This window comes from Diplotaxodon limnothrissa, linkage group LG23 (genome assembly GCF_057381915.1).
Source record: "Diplotaxodon limnothrissa isolate DT_005_m linkage group LG23, D_limnothrissa_male_GT1.1, whole genome shotgun sequence".
NCBI classification, from domain to species: Eukaryota; Metazoa; Chordata; class Actinopteri; order Cichliformes; family Cichlidae; genus Diplotaxodon; species Diplotaxodon limnothrissa.
The window spans coordinates 19748182-19773650 of record NC_140617.1 but is presented as its reverse complement, the minus strand read 5'-3'; the positions used below and the strand labels follow the sequence as shown (position 1 = coordinate 19773650).

Below are 25469 nucleotides of genomic sequence, written 5' to 3'. Positions count from 1 at the left end.
ACACACTGAGAGATTTATTTAATATCATTTTCATCACTGTTAAATAGACTAGCAGGCAAGACGCCCACCTTTGCACTGCAGACTACATGCCAGTCTCCCAACACACTCCTCTCTGAGTTTCCGCTTTAAAATCCAACATCATTCACACCCTAGTCATTCAACACCTTATTTGTAGTATCATAATCAGCAAAATCAGCGTTTTACTTACAGGCATGTATCATTGTTTGCAAATCAAAATTATAAAACTCAAAAACACGCTAAACAGCAACAAAAGTCCTCTGTGCGCGTCACCGCTCATTTGCATGTTCACACACCGTCTAAAAATAGCTCGCAGCGCTGCAGCTGCACATCACACACAGGGTCACACAAAGCTCAGACAAAACTCTTTTATTTTATATTACAAAGACGTCTTATATTCACAATCACTGACAGGCCTGACAGATTCAGCACCTAACAAATTTCGACAAATTTAAAATAACGGGTCTCACCGAAGAAAGTCCAACTTTTTTGTAGTCAATCAAACAGTATCTGTTACTTCTGGGAACAGTTTCTGACCTAACTTCTAAAGAGCGCCTATACAATTTCGACAAATTTAAAATAACGGGTCTCACCGAAGAAAGTCTCACTTTTTTGTAATCAATCAAACAGTATCTGTTACTTCTGGGAACAGTTTCTGACCTAACTTCTAAATCCCTAACTCAATTTAACTTTGTCCAAACAAGCACATGACACCGTTTTAAACGATGAGGAGACTCGGTAACTCCTAGCTTATTTCAGGATGCCCTGTACCCCACAGATAAGCCAAACTGAACTAACCCTGTTCGCCGACAGGTCAAGACCGCGCGTCCACGGCCAGGAGGGGGCGTAACCCCCGGGCTATGTGCTTCTTAGCAGACTTCTGGGCTGCCGTCCTATAATAATTTTCACCTAACCGATTTTGAGAAATTTTACCATAACGGGTCTCACCGAAGAAAGATAACTTTTTTACGACCAATTAAACAGTCTCTGTTACTTCTGGGAACAGTTTCTGACCTAATTTGTAAAACTATTAACCAGTCTCTGTTACTTCTGGGAACAGTTTCTGTCCTAATTTCCCTACCAAACTACCTGAGCCTTCAGCTCAATATCCAGGGACTCAAACCCAACATTATTACGTTCATATTTACTTCAACTTCATTAAATACTCTTAAGCAACTTTAACTGCATAACACACGGTGATTCTCATCAAAATCAAAACAGACACTCTACCAGTAATTTCAGTGAGTAGACTTTAATTTAGTCATATCCAATTTGGCACACTTTGGAAATAATTCAACAGGTAGTGCCTTACCTTTAGATAAGCCGGCTTTTGTCCACTCACATCAGACCACTGGCTCGTGCCTGTCCGTTCGACAACCTCGGACCGTCCAAACTTTTAAATTCCACCCCAATACCACAGGACGAGCCCCCAAGCTGTTAAGGTTCAAAATATTGGGGATGGAGACAAGAGAAAAAACCACAATAACAACACTGGTCCGGCCGGGTTGAGTCAAACGATGATTTTAATGAACACACGCGTGGGAGATGGACACTGATGCAGACAGCCTCAAAATCTCAAAATGGTGGAGCATTGCTCAAACTTTTATAGCCTCTGGTGCCTCCACCTTATCATACAAAGCCTAAACATTCACATGCTCTCTCTCACACAGCGCCTGAGCTACGACCTTGGCTCCCTGTTTATCTGCTCCTGCTGAAATGGGGCAGAAAACTCCAGCACACTCTGTTCTCTTCTACTCAGACAAATTAGATTTCTTATAACTCAGCAGTATAATGCATCATAAAACAATATCATTCATTCACAACAAGTCAGCAGTTTAATGTAATGCAAATCAGTTTAACTAATGTAATAGTTATCAGCTTCTTCTAATTCAGGAGAATAATGCAAACTAAAACTACATAATAATTCACAATCTTTAATTAGGGGTATAACATGGCATAAAATAATATTATAATCTAACAACTGTTAAACCAATTCTTCCAAATTGTTATGTTTGTGCTAAATATTAACATTTCAGCTGAATTACAATACTTCTGCTATTTTATACTATTTCTTAGTAAGTTACAATATTTCGGCCAAGTGTCATTTCAGCTAAGTTTTTAAATTTTTGCAAATTGATTAAAAGTTCAACTACTTTTCAAATATTTATTTCAGCTTCTTCAGCTGTTTTCAGCAGACAGCTTCAGCTTTACAGCATCCACACTGCATTTTCGCAGGAAATGCAAATTTTTCTAGTTGTGTGGATGCCCTCAAGGGCCACAAGATGCCACAAGAAGGATGATGAAATTCCTCATATTACCTGTGGAGTACAACATGCTTGGACGACATCGGGAAAAAAAGTTCAGAGATTTGCGTCTTTTTAATGTTGTGTATGGTAAGTTAGTTTCACTTGAGACATTTGAACTTTAGAAAACTAAACTTTTTTAATAAAGTGTTTGAAAGTGTAACTGAGATTGGTTATCATGCAATTTGTATATATTTTTTGAGGCAATAAAGTGAAATAAACATTGTTCTTTGCAAATCATCACCAAATGAAGTAAGCTAAGATTAACAGCAGCACGTTTAAGCTTGATAAGCTGTTGTTAGAATTTATTTAATATTACTTTCTACTCGAGGATCTTTTTCTACTAGCTGACGGCTGGTAACTGTGCAGGGGCGGATCTAGCAAAGTTTAGCCAGGGGGGGGCGATAGGGCATTAACAGGGAAAAGGGGGCACAAAGACATACTTTTCTTTCTTATTCTCATTTAAAATGTTTAGCTTTTAATAAATAATTATCCGAATCTTACACCCAAAGTTTTAATTTGATGTAAAATGAATAGAAGTCAATTACTGTATATAGTGACTATTAAGTCTAATATATATACCCTAGTAAGCTATAGTACTTTTTCCTTTGGGAAGGTACCATCTGTGCAGTCTGCAATTTTGTTGAAGAAAGATGTTGAATCTATTTAATATATCTTGAAAAATAATTGATTTCTGTGCATTTTTTTTCACACTGCATCAAATTAAGGTTGATTACGTCGATTAAGCATCATGAGGTGGAGCGTGAGGGGTGGTTCCCTATTTTTTATTTATTTATTTTTGTTGTTGCTGGGAGTTGGAACCCTATTAGTTAGGTTGCTTAATATTTACGCTAAGTACTCTTTAAAATACCAGAATAGGGAGGATGGTGTAGGTTTAAGTTTATTAGATTGATCAGTATTGCTGAACTATGAAATTTTTTTTTTTTGCATACAGGTATAACAGAATAGCTTTAGTGTAGTTGTTGTTTTAAACTTGAGTATGAACTTATACAAAATGCAGCAAGATATTTTTAAAAAACTGTTTTGTTGATTAAAAAACACTATATCGGATTCATATCGGTATCGGCAGATATCCAAATTTATGATATCGGAATCGGTATCGGACATAAAAAAGTGGTATCGTGCCATCTCTAGTGCAGACTAATCCAAGTGTTGGTCTGTCTTGAGACACTGTTTACCCTAAAAAATATATATATGAAAAGGGGGGAATGACATCATCACTGAAATACTTTTCTTTTTATTTCTCTCTCATATATTTCATATATACATACAGTTACAGTCAAGCCCGCAATTATTCATACCCCTGGCAAATTTTGATTTAAAGTTACTGTTATTCAACCAGAAAGTTATTTTTGGACTAGAAATGACATAGGTGTCTCCCAAAAGATAATAAGATGATGTACAAGAAGCATCATTGTGGAAAAAAAAACATTTCTCAGCTTTTATTTACATTTGAGCAAAAGTGTGCAAGCTGTTCTAAAGTATCCTAATTACCCTGATTAATTGGGAACAGCTGGTTTAATCAAATCAACAGGTGAAAAAAAGCAGCTCTCTGCAGTTGGTTTGTGGACAGTCATGGCTAAGACAAAGGAGCTCAGTGAGGGCCTGCAGCTGTGCATTGTGGCTGCTCATAAGTCAGGAAAAGGCTACAAGGCCATGCTGTATCTAAGCCACTTCAAGTTCCAGTGGCTACAGTGCAAAGTATTATTAAAACATATAAGATGTTCTGAACTGTGGAAAATCTCAGAGGATGTGGTCAGAAGCCAAAAGTGACACCTGTGCTGGCCAGAGGGCTAGTGAGAGAGGTGGAAAAGAATCCACGGATCATCACCAAGGCCATCCTGGTGAATCTGGGCTCTGCTGGTGGCAATGTCTCAAAGCAGACAGTCACTGCACACTGCTGGGTTCCACAGATGCAGACCAAGGAGGACGCCACTTCTCCAGATTAGGCACACAAAAGCTTGCTTGGCCTTTGGAAATGCTCATCTGGGCAAAGAAGACGACTTCTGGTCTTCTATTATGGTCAGATAAAACAAAAATGAATTGTTTGGTCACAATGATGTTTCCTTCATTTGGCGTAAAAAAGGAGAAGCCTTCAACCCAAAGAAAACCATCCCTACTGTCAAACATGGTGGCGGGAACCTAATGCTTTGGGGGGTGTTTTTCAGCCAATGGACCAGAGAACCTAATCACAGTAAATGGCAACATGAATAAAGAACAATGCATGATGATTCCCAACAACATCAGACAGTCTGCAGAGAAAATTGGCCTTGGTCAAACGTGGACATTTCAGCACGAAAATGACCCAAAACACACAGCAAAAGTGGTGAAGAAATGGTTAGCAGACAACAACATTAACGTTCTGCAGTGGCCCAGCCAGAGTCCTGACTTGAATTGAGAATCTGTGGAGGGAGCTAAAGATCAAGGTGATGGCAAGAAGACCCTCCAACCTGAAAGATTTGAAGCTCATTGCTAAAGATGAATTGGCAAAAATACCTGTGGAGACATGCAAAAAGCTGGTCTGCAATTATAAAAAGCATTTGATTGCTGTAATAGCCAATAAAGGCTTTTCTATTGATCATTGAGAAGGGTATGAATAATTCTGGACATAAAAGCTGGAAAATGTTTTTATTTTTCCAGCTTTTTTTTTTTATGATGCCTGTTGTACATTGTCTTATTATGTTTTGGGAGACACCTGTCTCATTTCCGGTCAAAAAAACCTTGCTGTTTTTATATAAAAGTAACTGTAGGTCAAAATGCGCCAGAGGTATGAATAATTAGGGGCTTGACTGTATATACTGTGGAAGAATTTATTTCACTTATGTATCATTCACATTATTTTATTGTATAATGCCTTGGTGCCAATGGATTTTAGCAAGTCTCAAACTCATGCAGTTAGACAGATGGTGGGGGTCTGGTAAGGAAGTTGAGGGAAGCAGACCACTCCACAGGGAGAATCTTTGTCTCTTTGAGACTCTGGGAGGTAGCAAGGGAGTGTGAACCTTAAGGTGTGAAACAGCTGTGTACTGCCTTTTGTTCCTATAGGAGGTATTTAACTGAGAGCCATGCTAGGCTCAGGAGAGACTCTGCTGATCTTCGCGATGATGCATTCTCTCACCAAGCTTGGTTTACGTTTTTGTGTTTCGATTAAAGAATGTTAGCTATCGCTCACCGCTTGTCTGCAGGCTTTATTAAATGGAAAACTTCCACAACAATACTTACATATACGTCAAATATTTCTCATAGACCTGAAGAGTGTCAGATTAATGTTACAATATGGAATGTGGACTTGTGATCTAAATGTCAGATTGGTGTATCCACAGTTAAGAGTCTTAACTTTTCCACCAGGTCATTCCTGCTGATCTTCAATAAAACGCTCTCCATCACTTCTACAGCTCCGCTTATCTCATACTTCTGCACCATGAGATCCACCATTGCATGCCGCTCTGCCTTCGTAAGCTTGTTTTCTTGGATGGGCTTGATGTTTTTCCACAGCTCAGACTTGAGGTGCCACTTAAAGGTGTCAAAGTCCCCATCATCTAAATCATTCAGGATCTCGAGAAGCTCAGTTGAAACTTTCAGCTAAAAATCAGAGTTTAGTGTTAGTTATTTTCCATGTTACTTAAATTTAGGCAATATTATGTTAATGTAACTTTGTAACAGTTCAGAAGGGACTTCATCCCATCATCCACAAAAAGATGTTATTTGTAATTGATCTGTGTTGGCCTTTTCCTAATCTCCAGTATCTAGACTCTAGATACTGGAGTCTAGATACTGGACTCCAGTATCTAGACTGGAGTCCAGTATCTAGACGAGTGACATGCTTCCTCCTTGCTCTAGATTCTAGAGCAAGGCGGAAGCATGTCACTCGTCCTGGCTGTTCATTGCCGCAGGAGTCCAGCTCCTTGACTCGTTCTTGCCACTGATTAGCTTTCCCACTGTTCTGCAGTTTTGACCTGATTACTGGGTCTAATTCATGACCACTTTTGCAATAAAAATATTATTCCATCTATTATTTCCATCCACAGTAATTATTACTTTGAAGCATGGAAATATTCTTAGGTCAACAGATATGACACTGCAAACACAGAAACAACAGTAACGGGGGAGCCAGGGTAAAAAATCAAATCAACACACAGAAGAGCAGCAATAGTGGGCAGGCTAACAGAGCTTAAAACTCACCTTTGGTGCGACATTCACCTCTGGAGAACCTGAAATAAAAAAGGAAAAGACAATACAAACAAAAATTTACAAGTCCTGAAATATATTTTTGCTGCTATAAAACAGAAAAGAGTCAAAATGGAATCTTACAGACTTTTTTGTTTGTGTTTTTGCTTTTTAAGTTTTGAATTGTGCAAATTTCTTGTAACAGGCAGTGGACCAAGGACAGTTTCAGATCACACTTTCTGATGTGGTTCGTATGATTGGTATGTGTGGTCAGTGTTTGGAAGGTTACTTTTAAAATGTATTCCACTACAGATTACATAATACATGCCCCAAATGTATTTTGTAATGTATTCCATTACGTTACTCAATGAGAGTAACGTATTCTGAATACCTCAGATTACTTAATATATGATCGTGCTTTTACAACTACATGGATGTCCTATTATGTACTATTGGTTCAGACTTGAATTTCAAACACTGTACCTCATAAAATGTTATTTGACATAATCAAGGTCCACTGATCACTGAACACTGGCATGTTAATGATTATGAAACTAACCTCGCAGTCAGTTATAGTCAAATATAAAACTGTTTTCAGTGTGATGATCATAACAGATCACTACTGTCCACAGTTTTTTTTTTAGATATTGATAATAAAAACTGCAATGTAGTCACTGTGTCCATCCTTTTATATTTAGAATTGATTGTAAATTGACTCATGGTAAATAAATATAAAAAATAGCAAACTATGATATAACTGGGATTTCAATGTTTTTAAAAAAGTTTAAAATAATGTAAATTAATCTGCTCTGCTATAGGATTTTATAAGTGTCAGTCAGCTGGTTCAGGTGTAGCAGGAGGAGAGTAGTCAGAGGGAAACCTGCAAACGAGCAGGTTTAGGTCACAGAGACTGTTACCGTGGTAACTGACTCACAGTTGACTCTCTTTATGGAGCACACCCAAAACTCTGGACATAACCGATCCTGTGAGTTTTATTTTGTATTATCTCAGCTGCAGACTCATATTTATTTAAGGATGAGAGAGTAGTGTGTGCAGCTGTTTCCTGTAGGCTGGGTGACAGGCACCTGCAGGCCTGGTGGGTGTGGCCCTGCTAGGGCACTGGCCACACCTGAAGACCATGCCACACACCTGCCGCTGATCAGGCTCATCGGGGGAGCTATTTAAGAGTGTGATGGAGCTCCCACCGGTGTGGGATGATTGTGAGAGACTCCATGTCAGTGTCTTGAGAGCAAAGTCTAAGTTAGTGTATGCCCACAGTCTATTGTTTCCCCCCCAGGAGGAGCGTAGGAAGCCTGAGAGCAGCAATCACTGGGAGTGCAGACACACGGGAGCGGAGAACGTGAGGCAATTGGGAAGAAGACACGGCACGGGAATCAGGGAAGAGCACAGGGTTTTTTTTGTGTGAACTGTTTACATCACTGTAAATAAACTCACTGCTCATCATTAAGAATCCTGCATCTGGGTCCTCATTCCCCACTTCCCACGGTCTGCCACACAGACTTTGACACATGCAGCTTTGATATGATGTTAACAACTGCAGTGTATGTGTCGTGTCTTAAGATCAGACAAAAGTGCTTATAGAATGATAACATCGTTGGAAAATCGTTTACTGCAAAAAAGAAAAAAAAAGTATAAATCAATGAATAATAAATAAAACTTCTTATATTTATTGTTCGTCTTTTGCACTGAATTAAACTGGAACCTCATGATCTCATTTTTATGCATACTGCACTGTATATGGGAGAGATCACAAAGTTTACTTTGACTTTGAATAAAGTTGCATCTAAAAAACAAAACGACTTTAGATGCAACGGAAGAACTTTCAACCCTCGTACTCTCCCAGCAGGGGTCTTAGAAATCCTCGAGGAACGGTGATGTTACTGATTGGTCAGTAAGCATTGATTTTATATCTGCTGACTTCTTATTTGAAACCAAACCTGCTCCAGAGCTGGTTAGTGTCAGGGTCCTGGGACTGGGCGACCCAGGATCCCTGAGCAGTCATGTATTATATTATTATTATTATTATTATTATTGTTGTGTATTTTGGTGTTGCTCCCCCTTCCCTGTGCTTGTGTATATGTGTGTGTGGGTGGCTGAGCACTTGTTTATAGGCGGCGTCAGGCCTGGAGGGTGTGGCCCTGCAAGGGGACTGGCCACACCCGAAGCCACACACCTGCTGCTGATCAGGCCTCGTCGGGGGAGCTACTTAAGAGAGTCTTGGAGCTCCCACCGACGCGGGATCATTGCTTGGGACTCCACGTTAGTTACCCAGTTTAGGTTTTGGTCGTGTAGTGTATGCCTGCCATTGTTCAGTGTCCTGACTGCTGCCGCTATTGTTTCCCGCAGGAGGAGCGTGGAAGGCTTAAGGAGCAGCGAGCACCGGGAGTGCAGACACGGGAGCAGAGAGCACTTGGAGGACACGACACGGGAGTCTGGGGAGAAACACGGGGATTTATTGTTGTTTGATATCACCCTCTGTAAATAAACACTGTCTATACGTAGAGCACCGCGCCTGGGTCCTCCTTCCCCACTCCTTCCACGGTGTGCCATGCCGCACCGTGACAGAATGATCCCGCCACTTATGGACCCAGCGGTCTCCGAGGAGAGGCTCAGGAGGGAAATTATGGACAAAGTGTACCGCATGTGTGAATTATGGTGGGAGAAGCCTGCGGAAGGTTTGCGTCACGCCGTGGAGAGGCGGCTGCAGGAGATGCTTTTTGAATTCCCCTGGCTGGTGGACTCCCTTAATGCGGTGGTCCTGGACTTCCTACTTTCCACCCTCCACCTCCACTCTCCTCCTCAGGCTGCCCACCAGCTCGGACAGCTGGTGGATTCACTGCCTGAGACGCCGGCCCCGACGCCGACACGGAAACTACGTTCGCGCCGCCAGCGTTCCTCACCGCAGCTAAATCCACAGACATCTCAACAGCCGGCTGTGGTGAGTCATATGGACAATTCATTGTCACTCACCTCGACTGGGGCTATGTTTATACGGTCAGCTGCCCAGCCGGTAGCCAAAGCGCAGCCCGCGGCCCAGCTGGTCGCTGTACCTCAGCCTATCGCCCGGCTAGTGATCCAGCCGTCACCTGCTGAATTATCCCCCGCGACATCTACCTCACCGCTTACCGTTTCATCCTGTTCACCATCCACATCACACGCTCAGCCATCTTCTCCACCAGCAACAGCCTCCATTCCACTGCCCACTCCAGCGGCCTTGTCCGGAGAGAGCGACCTCACCCGCGTCCAACGCCTGATGGACTGGGTAACTCACACCACCAACACAAGGGCAAGAGTGGTGGGGTTAAACGCCATCGAGGCAATCCTGGAGGGAAACCCCTACCTCGGCCAGCTCAAGGGAGTTTCCGCCTGCCTTTGCACCCTGCATAAAGCCCGGGGGGTAGTGCAAGCTCGGGAAACCTCAGACTTCGTCCAGCTGCAGCAGGAGCTCAGCATGCCCGAGCAGGAGCTCAGCGAGCCGGAGGAGCCCGCACCGTCAGCTGAGGCGCTCAGCGAGCCGGAGGAGCTCAGCATGCCCGAGCAGGAGCTCAGCGAGCCGGAGGAGCCCGCATCGCCAGCTGTGGAGCTCAGCATGCCCGAGCAGGAGCTCAGCGAGCCGGAGGAGCCCGCACCGCCAGCTGAGGAGCTCAGCGAGCCGGAGGAGCTCAGCATGCCCGAGCAGGAGCTCAGCGAGCCGGAGGAGCCCGCACCGCCAGCTGAGGAGCTCAGCGAGCCGGAGGAGCCCGCACCGTCAGCTGAGGCGCTCAGCGAGCCGGAGGAGCTCAGCATGCCCGAGCAGGAGCTCAGCGAGCCGGAGGAGCCCGCACCGCCAGCTGAGGAGCTCAGTGAGCCGGAGGAGCTCGGCATGCCTGAGCAGGAGCTCAGCGAGCCGGAGGAGCCCGCTCTGCCAGCTGAGGAGCTCAGCGAGCCGGAGGAGGAGCTCTCGCTGCCGGCCGAGGAGGAGCTCTCGCTGCCGGCCGAGGAGGAGCTCTCGCTGCCGGCCGAGGAGGAGCTCGCTCGGCCGGAGGTCAGCGGACCGGAGGGACCTCCACGTCTAGCGCGGCCTCCTCGCCGTCCACGTCCGGTGCGTCCATGTCAGCGATTGGCGCGTCATGGACCTGTTGCCACGCCTCGCTGTTGCTCACCGGAGCAGCGACGTTGCCACCGGACCCGTGGCAGGCCACCGGAACCGTTCCACCGCCACCGGACCCGTGGCAGGCCGCCGGAGGAGCAGCGCCGCCGCCACCGGACCCGTGGCAGGCCACCAGAACCGTTCCGCCGCCACCGGACCCGTGGCAGGCCACCAGAACCGTTCCACCGCCACCGGACCCGTGGCAGGCCGCCGGAGGAGCAGCGCCGCCGCCACCGGACCCGTGGCAGGCCACCAGAACCGTTCCGCCGCCACCGGACCCGTGGCAGGCCCCCTGAACTGTTTTGCTGCTGCCGCCGGGGCCGTCCGCCGGAGCTGCTACGTCGCCGCCGTTGGGCTCGAGGTAGGCCCCCTGAACTCTCTTGTTGTGTTGATGGGCCGCCTGTGACTGTTTGTGGCGTCTTTTCGTTTTCTTTTTGCACCGCTGCGGGATGCGCGGTCTGACTCTGAGACTGTGGACTGGGTCGGTTTGTTGTTTTGTTGTTTTTGCTTGTTTTGGTTCTGGCCCTCCGTCCTGGTTCCCCCAGCCGCCCGCCCTGGGTTGGTTGTGCTGTTTTTTGTTTTGGTTTTGGGGTCGTCGGGAGCCGACCCTTAGGGGGGGGTACTGTCAGGGTCCTGGGACTGGGCGACCCAGGATCCCTGAGCAGTCATGTATTATATTATTATTATTATTATTATTATTGTTGTGTATTTTGGTGTTGCTCCCCCTTCCCTGTGCTTGTGTATATGTGTGTGTGGGTGGCTGAGCACTTGTTTATAGGCGGCGTCAGGCCTGGAGGGTGTGGCCCTGCAAGGGGACTGGCCACACCCGAAGCCACACACCTGCTGCTGATCAGGCCTCGTCGGGGGAGCTACTTAAGAGAGTCTTGGAGCTCCCACCGACGCGGGATCATTGCTTGGGACTCCACGTTAGTTACCCAGTTTAGGTTTTGGTCGTGTAGTGTATGCCTGCCATTGTTCAGTGTCCTGACTGCTGCCGCTATTGTTTCCCGCAGGAGGAGCGTGGAAGGCTTAAGGAGCAGCGAGCACCGGGAGTGCAGACACGGGAGCAGAGAGCACTTGGAGGACACGACACGGGAGTCTGGGGAGAAACACGGGGATTTATTGTTGTTTGATATCACCCTCTGTAAATAAACACTGTCTATACGTAGAGCACCGCGCCTGGGTCCTCCTTCCCCACTCCTTCCACGGTGTGCCATGCCGCACCGTGACAGTTAGGCTCACAAAATGAGTTAACATGGATATTTACTAGTGATGTGACGTTCTGTATCGAGGCTTCGAAGCTTGTGTCGAGTAATTGAGGGAGCGTTCCCGCAATGCGCGTATCGAGGCTTGCTTCATTTATGGGAGGAGCTGAAAATGATGACGTCCAATGCCTCGCTGCCCGGCTGTACCACATGACTGGTTCATGAAGTGGTTCGAACTTTGCCGCAAGATATGACAGCGATATAAACCCCTCAGACTTCATTCAAAAATGTGGGTGTTTGATGGAGAGTTGCGGTTAGTGAGAGTTTGGAGACAGTTTGGAGGTTTATGAGAGTGAGGAGAGAAAGTCAGGAGAGAATGGAGCCAGCTAAGAAGAGGAGGATGTCCTCCCCTGTGTGGGAACATTTTGATCTTATTCCTCCCAACAAGGTATGTAAATTTCTACAGAAGATGTATTTTCATAATACTGATGGTGCAATACAATTTATGTTAAGCTGTCTTGACTTTTGTACAAGGTGAAGTGTTTGCTATGTGCCAGGGAGCTGGGATATAACAACAACACCTCATCCATGCTTAGGCACTACAGAGCTTTGCATGAGAATAAGGGGAACATCGATTGTGGAGCAAGACCAGGTGAGCCATCAAATCCCATGATAATATAGCATGCAGTAATGTTACTAAATAATATAACAATATTATACAGCTGTAATAAGTTACGTGTGTGATATTTATATTTGTGCTTTGTCTTTATTGTCTTTCCTCAGGAGAACAATCTCAAATAGATGAAGACCTGGTTAGCATGGTGATTGAGGACTCCCAGCCATTTAGCATTGTGGAGGACAAAGGATTCAAAAGATTTGTTAAGTCATTAAATCCTAGCTATGTTCTCCCCACTAAAAAGGTCATAAAAATTTTTTACAGAATAAAATGTGAACAGGCAGGACTGAGGCTCAGTGTGTAGCTGTCCATACCTAGCTGTCCATACCAAAAGCACAACCACTGTCCACACCCCAACCACACCTCACCTCACAGTAAATGATCATTTCCATTTTAAGCATTTCCAAATAATCATTTTCCATACTGCCAGTATAAATATACACAGTATACTGCCATCACTACAATATACATGTTTTACACACTCCTTTTGTTGTTGACATTTACAGGCTGTGTGCAAAAGGCCACACTCTTCAAATTCATGCCAACTAATATTTTTACGTCCAGTAGGTGTCCTACTAGAGCAAATGAAGCTTCAAGAAGCTTTGCGCTGGGGTGAACCAATTGGATGAAAAGCTTCAGTGCTTCATGAAGCTTCATCTGCCCATCACTAATATTTACCCTGATAAATTGCAAACTACTTCCATAGTACGGACAACCCCGAAGTTACCTGGATGAGGCAACATCCTGCTTTGCGGTACACTCTTCTGGTGAAGCGTCTGACAACTGCTACAGGAGACAGGTGGAGAAGGAGGCACAGCTGAAAGTGATTGAGACAGGTGAAGACAATTAGGGTGGGTCTGACAAGAAGAGTGAACAAACATTAGTAGGGGTGAGGGGAGGAAGACAGGACAAAAGACACACTGTGAAAAAGAGACAGATATTAAAGCATGTTGGTGTGGTCATTAGCACTGTTGTCTCACAGCCTGAATTTGTTTCCACTTGGCCGAGGCCTTTCGGTGTGAAGTTTGCATGTTTGCCCCATGTTTGTGTGGGTTCTCTCCGGGGACTCCAGCTTCTCCCAACGTCCAAAAGCGTAGTTAGTGAGGTTAGGTTAATTGGCGATTCTTGATTAAATGCAGAGTTGGCGAATAAACACATAGTGTAGTAAATAAGAAAAGCTCAGAGCATCAATGGATCTCTTAGTTACAGTGAAAACTAAAGGAGCTTTATCAAAAATTAAAGTTTTAAGCCTATTCTTAAAAGTAGGGAGTCCAAACTGGGAACTGGTTCCACAGGACAGCAGATCTGTGATAACTGTGATGAACACTGTACACTCATATGTTTTGAAACTCATCATGTATAATTAATTAGACACCTGTGTCAAATTAAACCCTTTTAGGTAATGGTTTAATTATTGCTACATTAATACGTAATCTAAAACAAAAATCTGCCTCCTGGTTACAGCTCTGAATTGTCATGTCTTGGGGGTTTAATAAATTTGGCAAAATTCCTATCAATGAGAGCTTCTCTACTCCAAGTGTAATGGATGCTGTCTCTCCTGATATCACCAGGCTTTCCCTAGAAAGTTTCCCAGATCATTTTCTGGACACCACTAAGACAGCCATGGATTCAATATGTTACGGGTACCAGAGGAAACTACATTTCAATATTGTTTTGGCAACATTAACACTGATTTAGTATTAATTTTAGTTCAATTGGTGTAGCTGAGTGACCATCCTGCCACTCCAATCGCCCTGTCATTTCCATTTTTCATGAAGAGCTACAGAGAATACGAGGAATCTTCTTTTTATTTCTATAGTATTGGACACTATGAGAGAAAATGATGTTGCTGCAGGATGAAGCCTTTACCTGCCATATCAATGTCATGCTCCCAGACTTCTTCATTGGTTTGATCTTGAACTGTTACAGTGACTTCTTCTGTGTTTACATTAAAACGGATCTCAAATGTTGCATAGTAGTTTGGTCCAAACTCCATGTCAAATTCAGCTTTCTGAAAACAAGAATCGAGGTCAATGCCTTTATCCATGGCACGTTTATTACAGTTTTTCTCAAATGTTAAAACACAAAAGCCAATCCTGTAACCCAAATGACCAGTAGTCTAAACACATTTACTAAATGTAGCCACCATATTCCAGTACCATAAACACATGTCACATGAAGACACAATTCACAAAACACAACCCTCTGTACTCATAAATCTAAACACATTTTTCCTTGCTAAAACACATGTTGCAAAACAACTCTGCTCATATCCTCAAATGAAAGCCCATGTGATGCAAAATGCTTGCCACAGTCACCAATCTTTGAACACAGGGAACACACCTGGTGTCATTCACTACACACAATGACTCAAAATTGAAGACACTTGTTGCTAATGCTGTACCCACATGTAAAAGCAAGTTCAGAGTGCACAGTATGCTGAAGGTTCCAAACAAACACAAGGGATGAAGGCAGAGTCAGGGGAAGAGGAATTTGATGCAGAGGAGGGAGAAGAGCTGGCCCTGGAAGAAGAGGAGCAGGCCAATGAGGAAGAGGAATTCAAACTAGAAAAATTTGCATTTCCTGCGAAAATGCAGTGTGGATGCTTTAAAGCTGAAGCTGTCTGCAAAAACTAGCTGAAAAAGCTGAAAAGTTGCAGAAATTGTAAAAACTTTGCAGAAGCAAAGGAACTTTGCTAAAATGGAATAACTTAGCAGAAAATAAATTTAAAAAACAAGAAGGAACAGCCAACAGATACACACAAACTCAAATATGTATACACAAATGCACAGAGAGAGAGACACACGGAGGGTCTATGCCAGTCAACCAGTCTGAATATATTCTATTTTTTTTCCAACAATGAGATGCTGCCCTAAAGAGGGTCTCTCTCTCTCTCATGCACACACACACACACACACACACAAAGGGAGAGAGAAGCATGTTTTCAGTCAAGCAGCCTGGGAGCTGCTAAATTTGAATCCACAGAGGCTGTGTACTTTTTCCCGCCAAAACAGGTGCACACACGCAGCACAGAGACAGGATTTTTGTAGTCTATTTCTCATAGTGAGGATTCCCCTCAAACAAATGACCATAATTTCCTAACTGTATTGGCCAGAACGGTCATTCTTACAACGTTTTGTTCAGAAGAGATGGGGGAATCGTCAAGTGTTGAAAATTTATCATTAAAATATGAATTTTTAGAGATATATGATATCGATGACTTGTTGGCTTAGAAGCCACGAAGGCCCCGATATGCAAATTTGAATGCCTCAGCCCACATATATGATTGGCTGGGAAGCCGTGCAGGCCCTGATATGTAAATTTGAATGCCTTAGTCCTCACAGAGGATTGGCTGCCTGGGGACCTGGCAGAAATATATAGAAATACTATGATTAAGCATAAATACTACATTTAGCAGAAATACTACATTAAGCACAAATCCTATAATAAGCAGAAATACTATATTAAGCAATATAAATATCCTATAAAAATCCTATAAAAACCAAAAATACTGTACTATGATTTGGTAGAAACACTATAATTAATCAGAAATACTATATTTAGCACAAATCTTATAAAACAGCAGAAATGCTATGATTTAGCGCAATAGTAATAACTTAAACAGAAAAATTGGAAAAGCAAAATGGACAGCTGAAAAAATGCGGAACATCCTAAGGGTCCCTCAAATATACTTGTTGAATGAAAAAAATCGGCAAAAAATATATATAACAGCCACACAATCACAAATATGGACACATATGGAAACACACATGCACAGAGAGACACACACACAAGATCCAAATCAGTCAACCAGTCTAAATATATTGAATTTGAATCTTACAATGAGATCATCCCATAAAAAGGCTCTCTCTCTCTCTCTGTCTCACACACACACTCACTCACTCACTCACTCACTCACACACACACACACACACACACACACACACACACACACACACACACACACACACGGAGAGAGAAGCAAGTTTCTAGCTCAGTCAAGCAGCCTGGGAGCTGCTGAATTTGAATCCACCAATCAGAGAGGCTGTGTACTTTTTCCCGCCAAAACAGGTGCACGCAGCACAGAGAGACACAGGATTATTGCACAGTCTATTTCTCATAGTGATGACTCCCCTCAAACAAATGACCATAATTTCCTAACCGTGGGGGCTAGAACGGTCATTCTTACACCGTTTTGTTCAGAAGAGATGGGGGAATCTTAAAGTGTTAACAATTTATCATTAAAATATGAATTATTAAAGATATTTGACTGGTAATGCACCATAACTGAGTAGAGCAAAGCAAAAAATGCCTTGACCTGCCCTCAAACAACGCTTTGTAACTCTAAATCTATTTGGAGCATCGATATCATTCTTTCACCATAAGAGACAGCAGGATTTGGTGAACAGTCATGGAAATTTTCAGGTCTCTGTGGAAATCCAACAAAAAGTTATGACGAGAGAAAAAAGTGGTTCATTTCCAGAGTTTGAAATCTGAAGAAATCTGAGCGAAGGACGAATTTGCTACCCTCAAACAAGTCTAACTCATTTCAGAACGGTAATAGGTGAGAAAGAAATTCTTGAATTGTGAGTGTTAGGAGTGTCTGAAGATATACTGGGACAAGCCTCATGTCTTAACTTTGTTTTGTTAAGGAGATATGACGATTCGAATATGCCTCTCATTACAGAAATCAAGCGGTGATTTTGAACAAACTCTCCATTGACTTTCTATGGAGAGTTTTCCGACTTTGTGTTGGTCTGAGGAGATTTGCAAACATTCTATAAGTCCCACAACAATGATGGTGACATTTCCTGAAAGCCAGCAAAAATACCTAAGTTTTGATGTATAATTTGTGGAAGTTGAGTGAAAATTGAGCAAGTAGCAAGAAGTTGTTCGGACATGAAGAGAAGACTGCAAAACCTTCAGTGGCACACTGGAAGCCAAGAGCATAGCAACCATAACAACGCATGTATTTTGTGAAAAATCACAATTTTGCAACTGAAAACTTTAAGAGGCATAAAAGTAAAACGGTAAAAGATTTGAAAAAGCTGATTTATACCTGAATAGCCCAATAATTTGAGAACATTTTAAAGTTTGAATGGTTGCTCTATGTGAAAATATGAGGAAGTAGTTAAGTTTCAAAAACAAGCAAATTTTAGCAGAATTGCAGAAGTTTCCCATTCATTTCAAATTAAAGGAAAAAAGCTTAATATTTTAAAAAGTATAATAGTGAAAAATACCAAAAGACATAGCCGTCATTAGCAGAAATAGCAGAATAGTTTAAAATTTGAACGGTGAAAATAGCACAAAAATTGTGGAAGTAGATCCACGGCGAAAAGTGTACGGAAACATCAAGAAGGAACTCAATAGTGTGGATGCTTAAAGCATCCACACAATGAGAGGAGGAAGAGGAGCGACCAATGAGGAAGAGGAGAAGGCCAACATGGGAGAGGAGAAGGTCCAGGAGGGAGAGCAAGACAACCTCGCACCATCATTACGGACGAGATGCGAGCAACAGCTCAGCGACATGATGCTGCACAGTGATTGTGGTGTGTGTGTGGTGTGAATAACGTAAATAAAAAAACTTCAAACCCTGTTCATGTTTTCAAGATTACTGTTGTGTGCAATAGATTCTGTTTTAGCATTGAATTGTGTTACAGTAGTGTACGTACATGCAGGATTTTCTATAGATTTATACTACTCATATGAAACTCACAAATCTAAATGCCTAATCCTCTGCAGAGATCTACGACGATCCGTTACTGTATAGTTTCTAAAATATGCATTGGCAGTTATGAAACAAAGAACCTTCTCACAAATTGAGCATTGTGTTTTCAATTGTTTTGCTGTAGTGTGTAATGCTGTGTATAGTGTTTACAGTTTTGACAGCTTCGAGCTGCTCTCTTGGTGTGGGAGTTTGAGTTTTGCAGTGGGAAGGTGTGGTTGTGTTTATGTAGCTTTAGAGAAGGGTGTTGTGTTTGGACATTGGGGGACCTGGTGGTAACGTTTGTGACATGTGTTTTAGCATTTGAGAAAAACTGTAAGCTTTAGCAAGGTTACCATTCACAGTGGATCACCAGGGGCCTCTATTTCAGTCATGGTTCCTACTCAGTATATGCGTGTCCATTTTGAACAGGTGACAGTTCTACATGATCCCTTACTCTGTTTGTGGGTTAATTAACTGATAGGCCAGTAAAATGTCTTCTAGTACTTGCATCAAATTTAGCTTAACACTAGAAAATGACTTTCATTCAGCATATCAGTCTACAGCAAAACTGTTTTGGAGTTTAAGGATGTCAGATTTTTTTCAAACAAAGGAGTTTGACTCTTCTTGATGGTTGATATATTTTGTCATGTTTAGCAGCTCAACCTACAAAGCTTTATGTTTTATTGCTAAAGAGAGAATTCAGTGTTCTCTTATTTCTCTTTCTGTATCAGATGAGTATGAAAAACAAAGCTATTAAAATGCCTCCCATCTCTGTTTATATTTGAATTCAACATCCTCCAGGAAGAACTGGTATCCTGTTCTCTACAGTAGTACAGGTAGCACTAGTCATTTTTCTTGTACAATATTTACCTTGGGTTGGATTTTCCTGGCTGTTGGACAGAGAACAGTGTAAGTCTCATTTTTGATGAGTTTACAGTTGGAAGGCACCGGGATGTAAACAGAGTGTGGATGCTGTGCTTTCACCTTAAGGAGACACCAGAACATTTTATTTAGAGGCTTAATTTTCAGTAGAGGCCAAGTGACACATCAGAAATCAGATCACTTTCAACCTCACAAGAATAAAAGAACAAAAATAAAATATTTTTAATGTTTAAATGATTCCATTTGAAAGTTTCTGAGCTCTAATACACAACCATAACCTTTGAAAATAAACAGCTCTGTGAGTGTGCTCAGCGATATAACTGGAAAGAATTGTCTCTTTCTTTATTTACTGACCTACGGATGCTCAGATTCCCCAAATTATTTCCTCACCATTTTGTAATGTTTTTTTGTTTTTTTTTAATTTCATGTTAAACTATGGGGGAAGGTGGAGACACCAGGTTGCATCCTCTGTCAGAAGAGAGGAACCTTGGAGCACATTCTAAGCTGCTGTCCAAAAGCCCTGTGCAAAGGGAGATCCCAGCAGAGGGCCATCAAATTGGCCACCAACGCAGCAGAAGCGGCATCGAGGTGGTTGTGGATCAAAAGAAGAGAGGCGTGGCATGTAGGGTAGAGCTACCTGGACACAAGCTGGGGCTTGATCAACCCTAGCTGGGTCACCTGGGAGAAGGGGCCTGATTGTTGAAAGACCCGGAACCACTTATGAACCCAGGTTACATCACTGATGTTACCGATGTAATACAAAACTGAAAATTAAACAATTTTCAGTTTTGTATTTCATTACAATTTTACATCTCATAAGTGTGTATACATACAAAGTACATTTTAGTGATTAGTATAAATACTAAATAGAGTTTAGTACAAAATTTTGAAATGCACAAACATCTCAACCATTCCGTTGAGTATGGCGTTATTTTGTGCCTCTATTCTGAGCGCATGTAAATAATTTTTGCAAATACAAATGTTACATTTTGAGAAGAAAATTATTTTGAGCAAAGGAAAGTTTAATTTGAGTGAACAAAATTCTTTGCTGCGTACAAGAAATGTATTTCAGTGTTTGCTATCAAACATATACACACACAGCCCCTTTCGGTCAGTTTTTGCTCTTGCTCAGATCTCTGCTCTGTGTGCTCACAGTCATCTGCAGACTTGCTCTCAGTGTGTCGCTCCCGCTCTCAACATCTCTGCTCCCTGCACGCACAACTCTTTCTGTACATTGTTATAAATATGCCACAAAACCAACCAATCACAGACTTGGATGCAAAAATTGATTGGCTGTTTTGGTTGTAGCTAAATCCATTTTTGGTTAGTATGATTAATTATTTTTTTTTAAATATATAATTTTTAGGACCATTGTTGGTTTAATTCTCCACTGGATTTAGCTACACTTTGGACAGTGTTCCTGGAATGCAGTAGCTAGCGAGCTGATTGGAGACCAAAACAGCAAATCAGAATTGTTGCATCCAAGTCTGTGACTGCACGAGAGGGACTGTTATTGTATGTGTTATGGACAGTGTTGGTCAAGTTACTTGAAAAAGTAATCAGTAACTAATTACTGATTACTTCCCCAAAAAAGTAATCCCGTTACTTTACTGATTAATTATTTTCAAAAGTAATTAATTACTTAGTTACTTAGTTACTTTTTAAAAACACGATTTACAACCTGAAGAGGTGATAAAGCGATAGATCTTTCAGCCCAATTCTACTTTTTCTACATAATCCATCATACAAAATGTAATCAAATGGAAAAGTCTCTTTTTTTTTTAAACTTGTTTTATCAGTTTTAATCTTTTAACTTTATGCATCAAGCAAAAATTTAATTATATGCAACATTCTCTGACTTGAATAAATTAGTTTAACATTTAAACCTATTTTCTGCACATTCCAGCACATAAAATAAAATATTTTTTGTGTTTACACTCAGTCTTTCAAATAGATGCAAGTAAAACACAGCAGAACATAAATAAAGTCAAAGACTCAGCGGTCATAGCAGGACTATGGTAGGCGGAGGTTTACCCTGGTGCAGGTGTGCCACGGTCAGTTGAAGAATCCGCGACTTTCTCTGTGAGTTTCCCATTACGTCGTTGCGCACTCGGTGCTTGCTTGGAAGTTTAGGGGGGTTTTTTTCGCTGTAAAAAGAAGTTTTCTTCCCACGCACGATGGACACTAATGTTTTTGTCACTTTTTATGGAATCAAACTCAAAGTAAGGTCAGTACTTCCACGCTTTAAACGCTGCACGCTCATACTCTCTCCCACAATCGATATGTGATCCATTGTTGATCTGCACACAGCTGTTGTCACTAACGGCGCCCTCGCTTACGTCACTGTCGTGAGACATTCTCGCAAAAAAAAATCACGGTTTTAGTAACGCAGTAACGCAGCGTTACTACGGGAAAGTAACGGTAATGTAATTACCGTTTTTGCAATAGTAATCCCTTACTTTACTCGTTAATTGAAAAAAGTAATCAGATTACAGTACTGCCCATCTCTGGTTATGGATAATAGCAAACACTGAAATACATTTCTTGCACGCAGCAATAATTTCCTCCTCAAAATTCTAAATTTGTACTTGCAAAAATAATTTGTGTGTGCTCATAAGAGGTACAAAAATAATGCCATAGTCAGGGGCTTCCATTCAATTCAAATATTTGCTTGAAGAACGCTCTCCTAGTGGATGCCAATTGTAACATCACAATCTCAAGGTATACTGGAGTAGCTCCCAAAATCATCATGTATGAAAAAGAGTCTGAAGACAAATGAAATGTGAACATGTGAACAGCATAAAACAAAGTGCAGCTGAACACAGAAAGATGCGTGATACTCGTCATCTCCAGCTGGTGTTTGGGGTTTTGCTCAGCCATCTAACATAATGAAAGCTTAGCTGTGTTCAACTTCCTTCATACACCTCAGGGAAAAAAAGAAAGTAAATGGACTGATTTTTATATCTCACTTTTAACTTGACACACAAAGCACTTTATACACCTAACCTCATTCATACCCATTAATAAAAGCACTTTTGTTTTGACATTATATTTTGCTTGCACTAAAAGTATTGAAAGCGATGAAGATATAGCATTTGATCCAACTTTACCTCGTGCAGAGGGACGTTGCATGGCAGGAGAAAAACATCAAGGTTTTGTGTCTGTGCTCCCATCGGTGTTGCTCTGACAAACAGTAAAACTTGGCCCTTAACTGGATTCTTTATGGTCAAAAACCTCTTTATGAAATCCCAGATAAGCCCAAAGGCAGAGAGGTGGGAGACTTCTACAATCACATGAGTATCTGTGATCTTCAGTGGCTGTAGGACGCTAAATCCATCATCGGAGAAGTTGATGACAGACAGCAAGTCATCAGAGAGCACAGCTGTGAAAACAGAGACAGTTTTTGTCACTTGTTCAAATCTAATTCTGAGGAAATGGCTAAGCACAACTGTCTATAATTTGAACAATAATTGGCTTTATGTGTTGCTAGGTTAGATTTTTTTCTCAGTTGGATAATTTTATTCTACAAAAAATACAAACCCAGATCTCCAGTACGGAGCCCCGCAAGCGACACTGGAGGGAAAAAAAAATGAAGATGAACTCGCAAAGGTTTTGCCCTTGCGGGGTTCCATACTCTAGAGCTACAAAACATCTCAAATGTTTAGACATTTTACTGTTTCATGAAAAAGATTGGCTCATTTTCAATTTGATGGCAACGGCACATGTCAAAAGGTTTGGAAAAGTACGTGGTTCTTAAAAAGAAACAGCTGGAGCACCATGTAGTTAACCAGGTTAACTGACAACAGGTCAGTATTAAAAGAGCTTCTTAAAGAGACCGAGTTTTTAAATTGTGGATCAATTTCAGAATAAGCACTGCTGTAATAGTGTTTTGTTGTTTTTCTGTTCCCAAGTCTGCAACCATGACCTTTGAAAATAAAAGCTCTTCAGAGTGGAACTTTGCAGTCAGTACAGTAATTTGTTCACCTTCATCTGTTTCACAATGTGGGAAGTGGAGTTGACGAATTGCATCCTCACAGCCCTTTATCTCAAACAGCGGCCCTGCTGCCATCTTTCCAGTTGATTGGAGGATACTCTGATCCCACTGGATAATCCTGTACAGAACTTCCACCTCCTGAGTCATGTCAAACACCAGTCCAGTCAGAGAACACTGGAAGAGACCCAAACCAGGACACTTGAATCTGTGGGAAAAAAGAAATGAAGAAAGAAGAGAGAAATAGATGCATGGAAGTAAAATACTGTAGCACACAGTCAGTAGATGTTCTATCTACTGTTGCTGCACTGGCTATTTGAATAAATCAGTGCAACTTTAGAGGTTTAGACATTTCTAGATATTAGTGCTGGGCAGCATTTACATTTTTTAAAGAGTGATTAATCTCATGATTCTTTGTGATTAACTGCATTGTCAAAGCAACATTCAATAATGAATTCAAAAGTAGTATATTATGAACTTATTATACCGTATTTTCTGGAATATAATGTGCACTTGAAATGCTTAAATTTTCACAAAACTCAACAGTGCAGCTTGTAATCCGGTGCGCCTTATGTATGAATTCTGGTTGTGCTTACTGACCTCGAATCGATTTTATGTGGTACACAGCGCTCAAAAATCTGTCAAAAAATGTTTTAATTAAGACTTTGGTAAGCTACGAAGCTGCACTGCTTGATGGATTGTCGGCGCATTACAGCTACTGTAGTCAGGAGCCTTGCGGAGCAATCTGGGTCCAAAAATCCATCCGCTTCACGTCCCAAAGTCAAATCAACACTGCGGCGTCACTGAGAGTTAAAAACTGTCCAAATTCTTTCATCCTTAATAAAATGATCAGTGTTGCTGCTTTACTGTCCTGAAGCAGTGCAGCTGTGCACCATTGTTGCACAGCTGTCTCAAGCCCAGGAATATCAGCTTGTCACAGTGTAATCATGCCTTCAATATTTGAGATATGATGCTCAAGAACACACTAACTGGCCTCACACTAACACAGGTTAGCAGAAGATCTGGCATAGACTCATTGAGAGCACTGGTCTTATATGCAGGCAAGCCATTTGCCAACAGGTGCAGATGGTGATTGGAATGAGCCTAATCAGCCTGCAGTTTGTAGATAACCACTTCGCTATGGCGAATGTTAGCTTGTCCTGCTGTCTTGCTATACTGCTCCCACATGCTGCATCTAACATAGTCTTTCGAAAACTCCCGCAACTGCTTGTTTGGGTGGGTGGTTTTCTGGCATCAATAGTGTGTAAAGCATTAAAGTGATATTTCAGGTTTGAAGCACTCCGGTGATAAGAAAACTCAAAATTGCAGTGTTTACAAATGCTGTCTACAACACTGCTGTCTGGAACAGTTTTAGAATAAAAAAGGTCAGTGTAAAAGAGCTGTATCTTTTTTCTGGCTACTACTCCTTTCACCACCTTTTACTTCTCATTAATTGAGCATTTTAAAAATAAATTTTATACTCTAAAGGTGTTTTACACAGCATCTCATGGGACTGGTCATGAATCCCTCATTAAAAAAAGCAGAGAACCACCAGCAGATAACTGTGGGGTCCGGAGAGACTACTTCACCATTTGGACACAAGCTGAGACCTGATGAGCTCCAGCAGTGTCATATAGCATGAAAGTAGTATTTCTAAGTATTGTACTTAATTTGGAAGACTATTACTTGTAGCTGTCAAAATAATGTGATAGAAATTTTTATGCAGAATGATTACCTGTAGGAAATGTTTCCAGATTCAGTTTCCACTTCAGGTTCAAAGATGGATGTAAGCTGGAACATAAAATCCCAATAAAATACACTGACGTTTTGGTGGTAATGTACCAAAACATGGAAAATTTCAAAGTGTGTGCGGTCTTGGATTCAGAACAATAAAAATTCTGAAACCAAGATTTGAAGATTCACTCTGTTGCAGCAGATATTTAAGCAATTTGATTTAAGGTACCTGCTGAGTCCTGAAATCTTTTTGGACCATCAGCCCAGAGTAGTTTCGATTTTTTCTCCTCACAATGGCCTTTAAGTTACCTAATATAAGAATATGAAGAACCTATTATCATATATTCACTAGAATTCGCTCACTAAAGTTAAAGCATATTTGGGATCTAAATTGGATCAATATTTTGATACCAGGTTCATTGTTTGATCACAATTGTTTCAGGGTCAGAATAATTTTCTGTATAGTCATATAGCTGTGCCAGTGCCTGAGGGGATGCTGAAGTGGACTGTAGCAGAGAAATGTGATTTATTCATTTACCTGTATAGTTCTTGATCGTGCACCCTTCTCATGAATATTTCAGAGTTGCAAGTATGGAGATTGTAGTGTGATATGGA

At 41.8% G+C, this 25469-nt stretch overlaps 2 protein-coding genes across 2 annotated transcripts; one reads left to right on the top strand and one right to left on the bottom strand.

The window, feature by feature from the left end:
* Window positions 1-5645: 5645 nt before the first annotated feature.
* On the bottom strand, window positions 5646-25113 carry LOC146607913 (uncharacterized). Its single transcript, XM_085348417.1, has 9 exons — window positions 25084-25113; window positions 24856-24911; window positions 23114-23328; window positions 22240-22511; window positions 19118-19231; window positions 14410-14551; window positions 13268-13357; window positions 6525-6553; window positions 5646-5924 (listed from the first exon to the last, which is right to left on the bottom strand). Exons 1-9 carry the CDS (start codon window positions 25111-25113, stop codon window positions 5646-5648), a joined length of 1227 nt encoding a protein of 408 aa, XP_085204543.1.
* Window positions 9784-11024, top strand: LOC146607914 (uncharacterized). Its single transcript, XM_085348419.1, has 2 exons — window positions 9784-10622; window positions 10970-11024. Exons 1-2 carry the CDS (start codon window positions 9784-9786, stop codon window positions 11022-11024), a joined length of 894 nt encoding a protein of 297 aa, XP_085204545.1.
* Window positions 25114-25469: the final 356 nt, after the last annotated feature.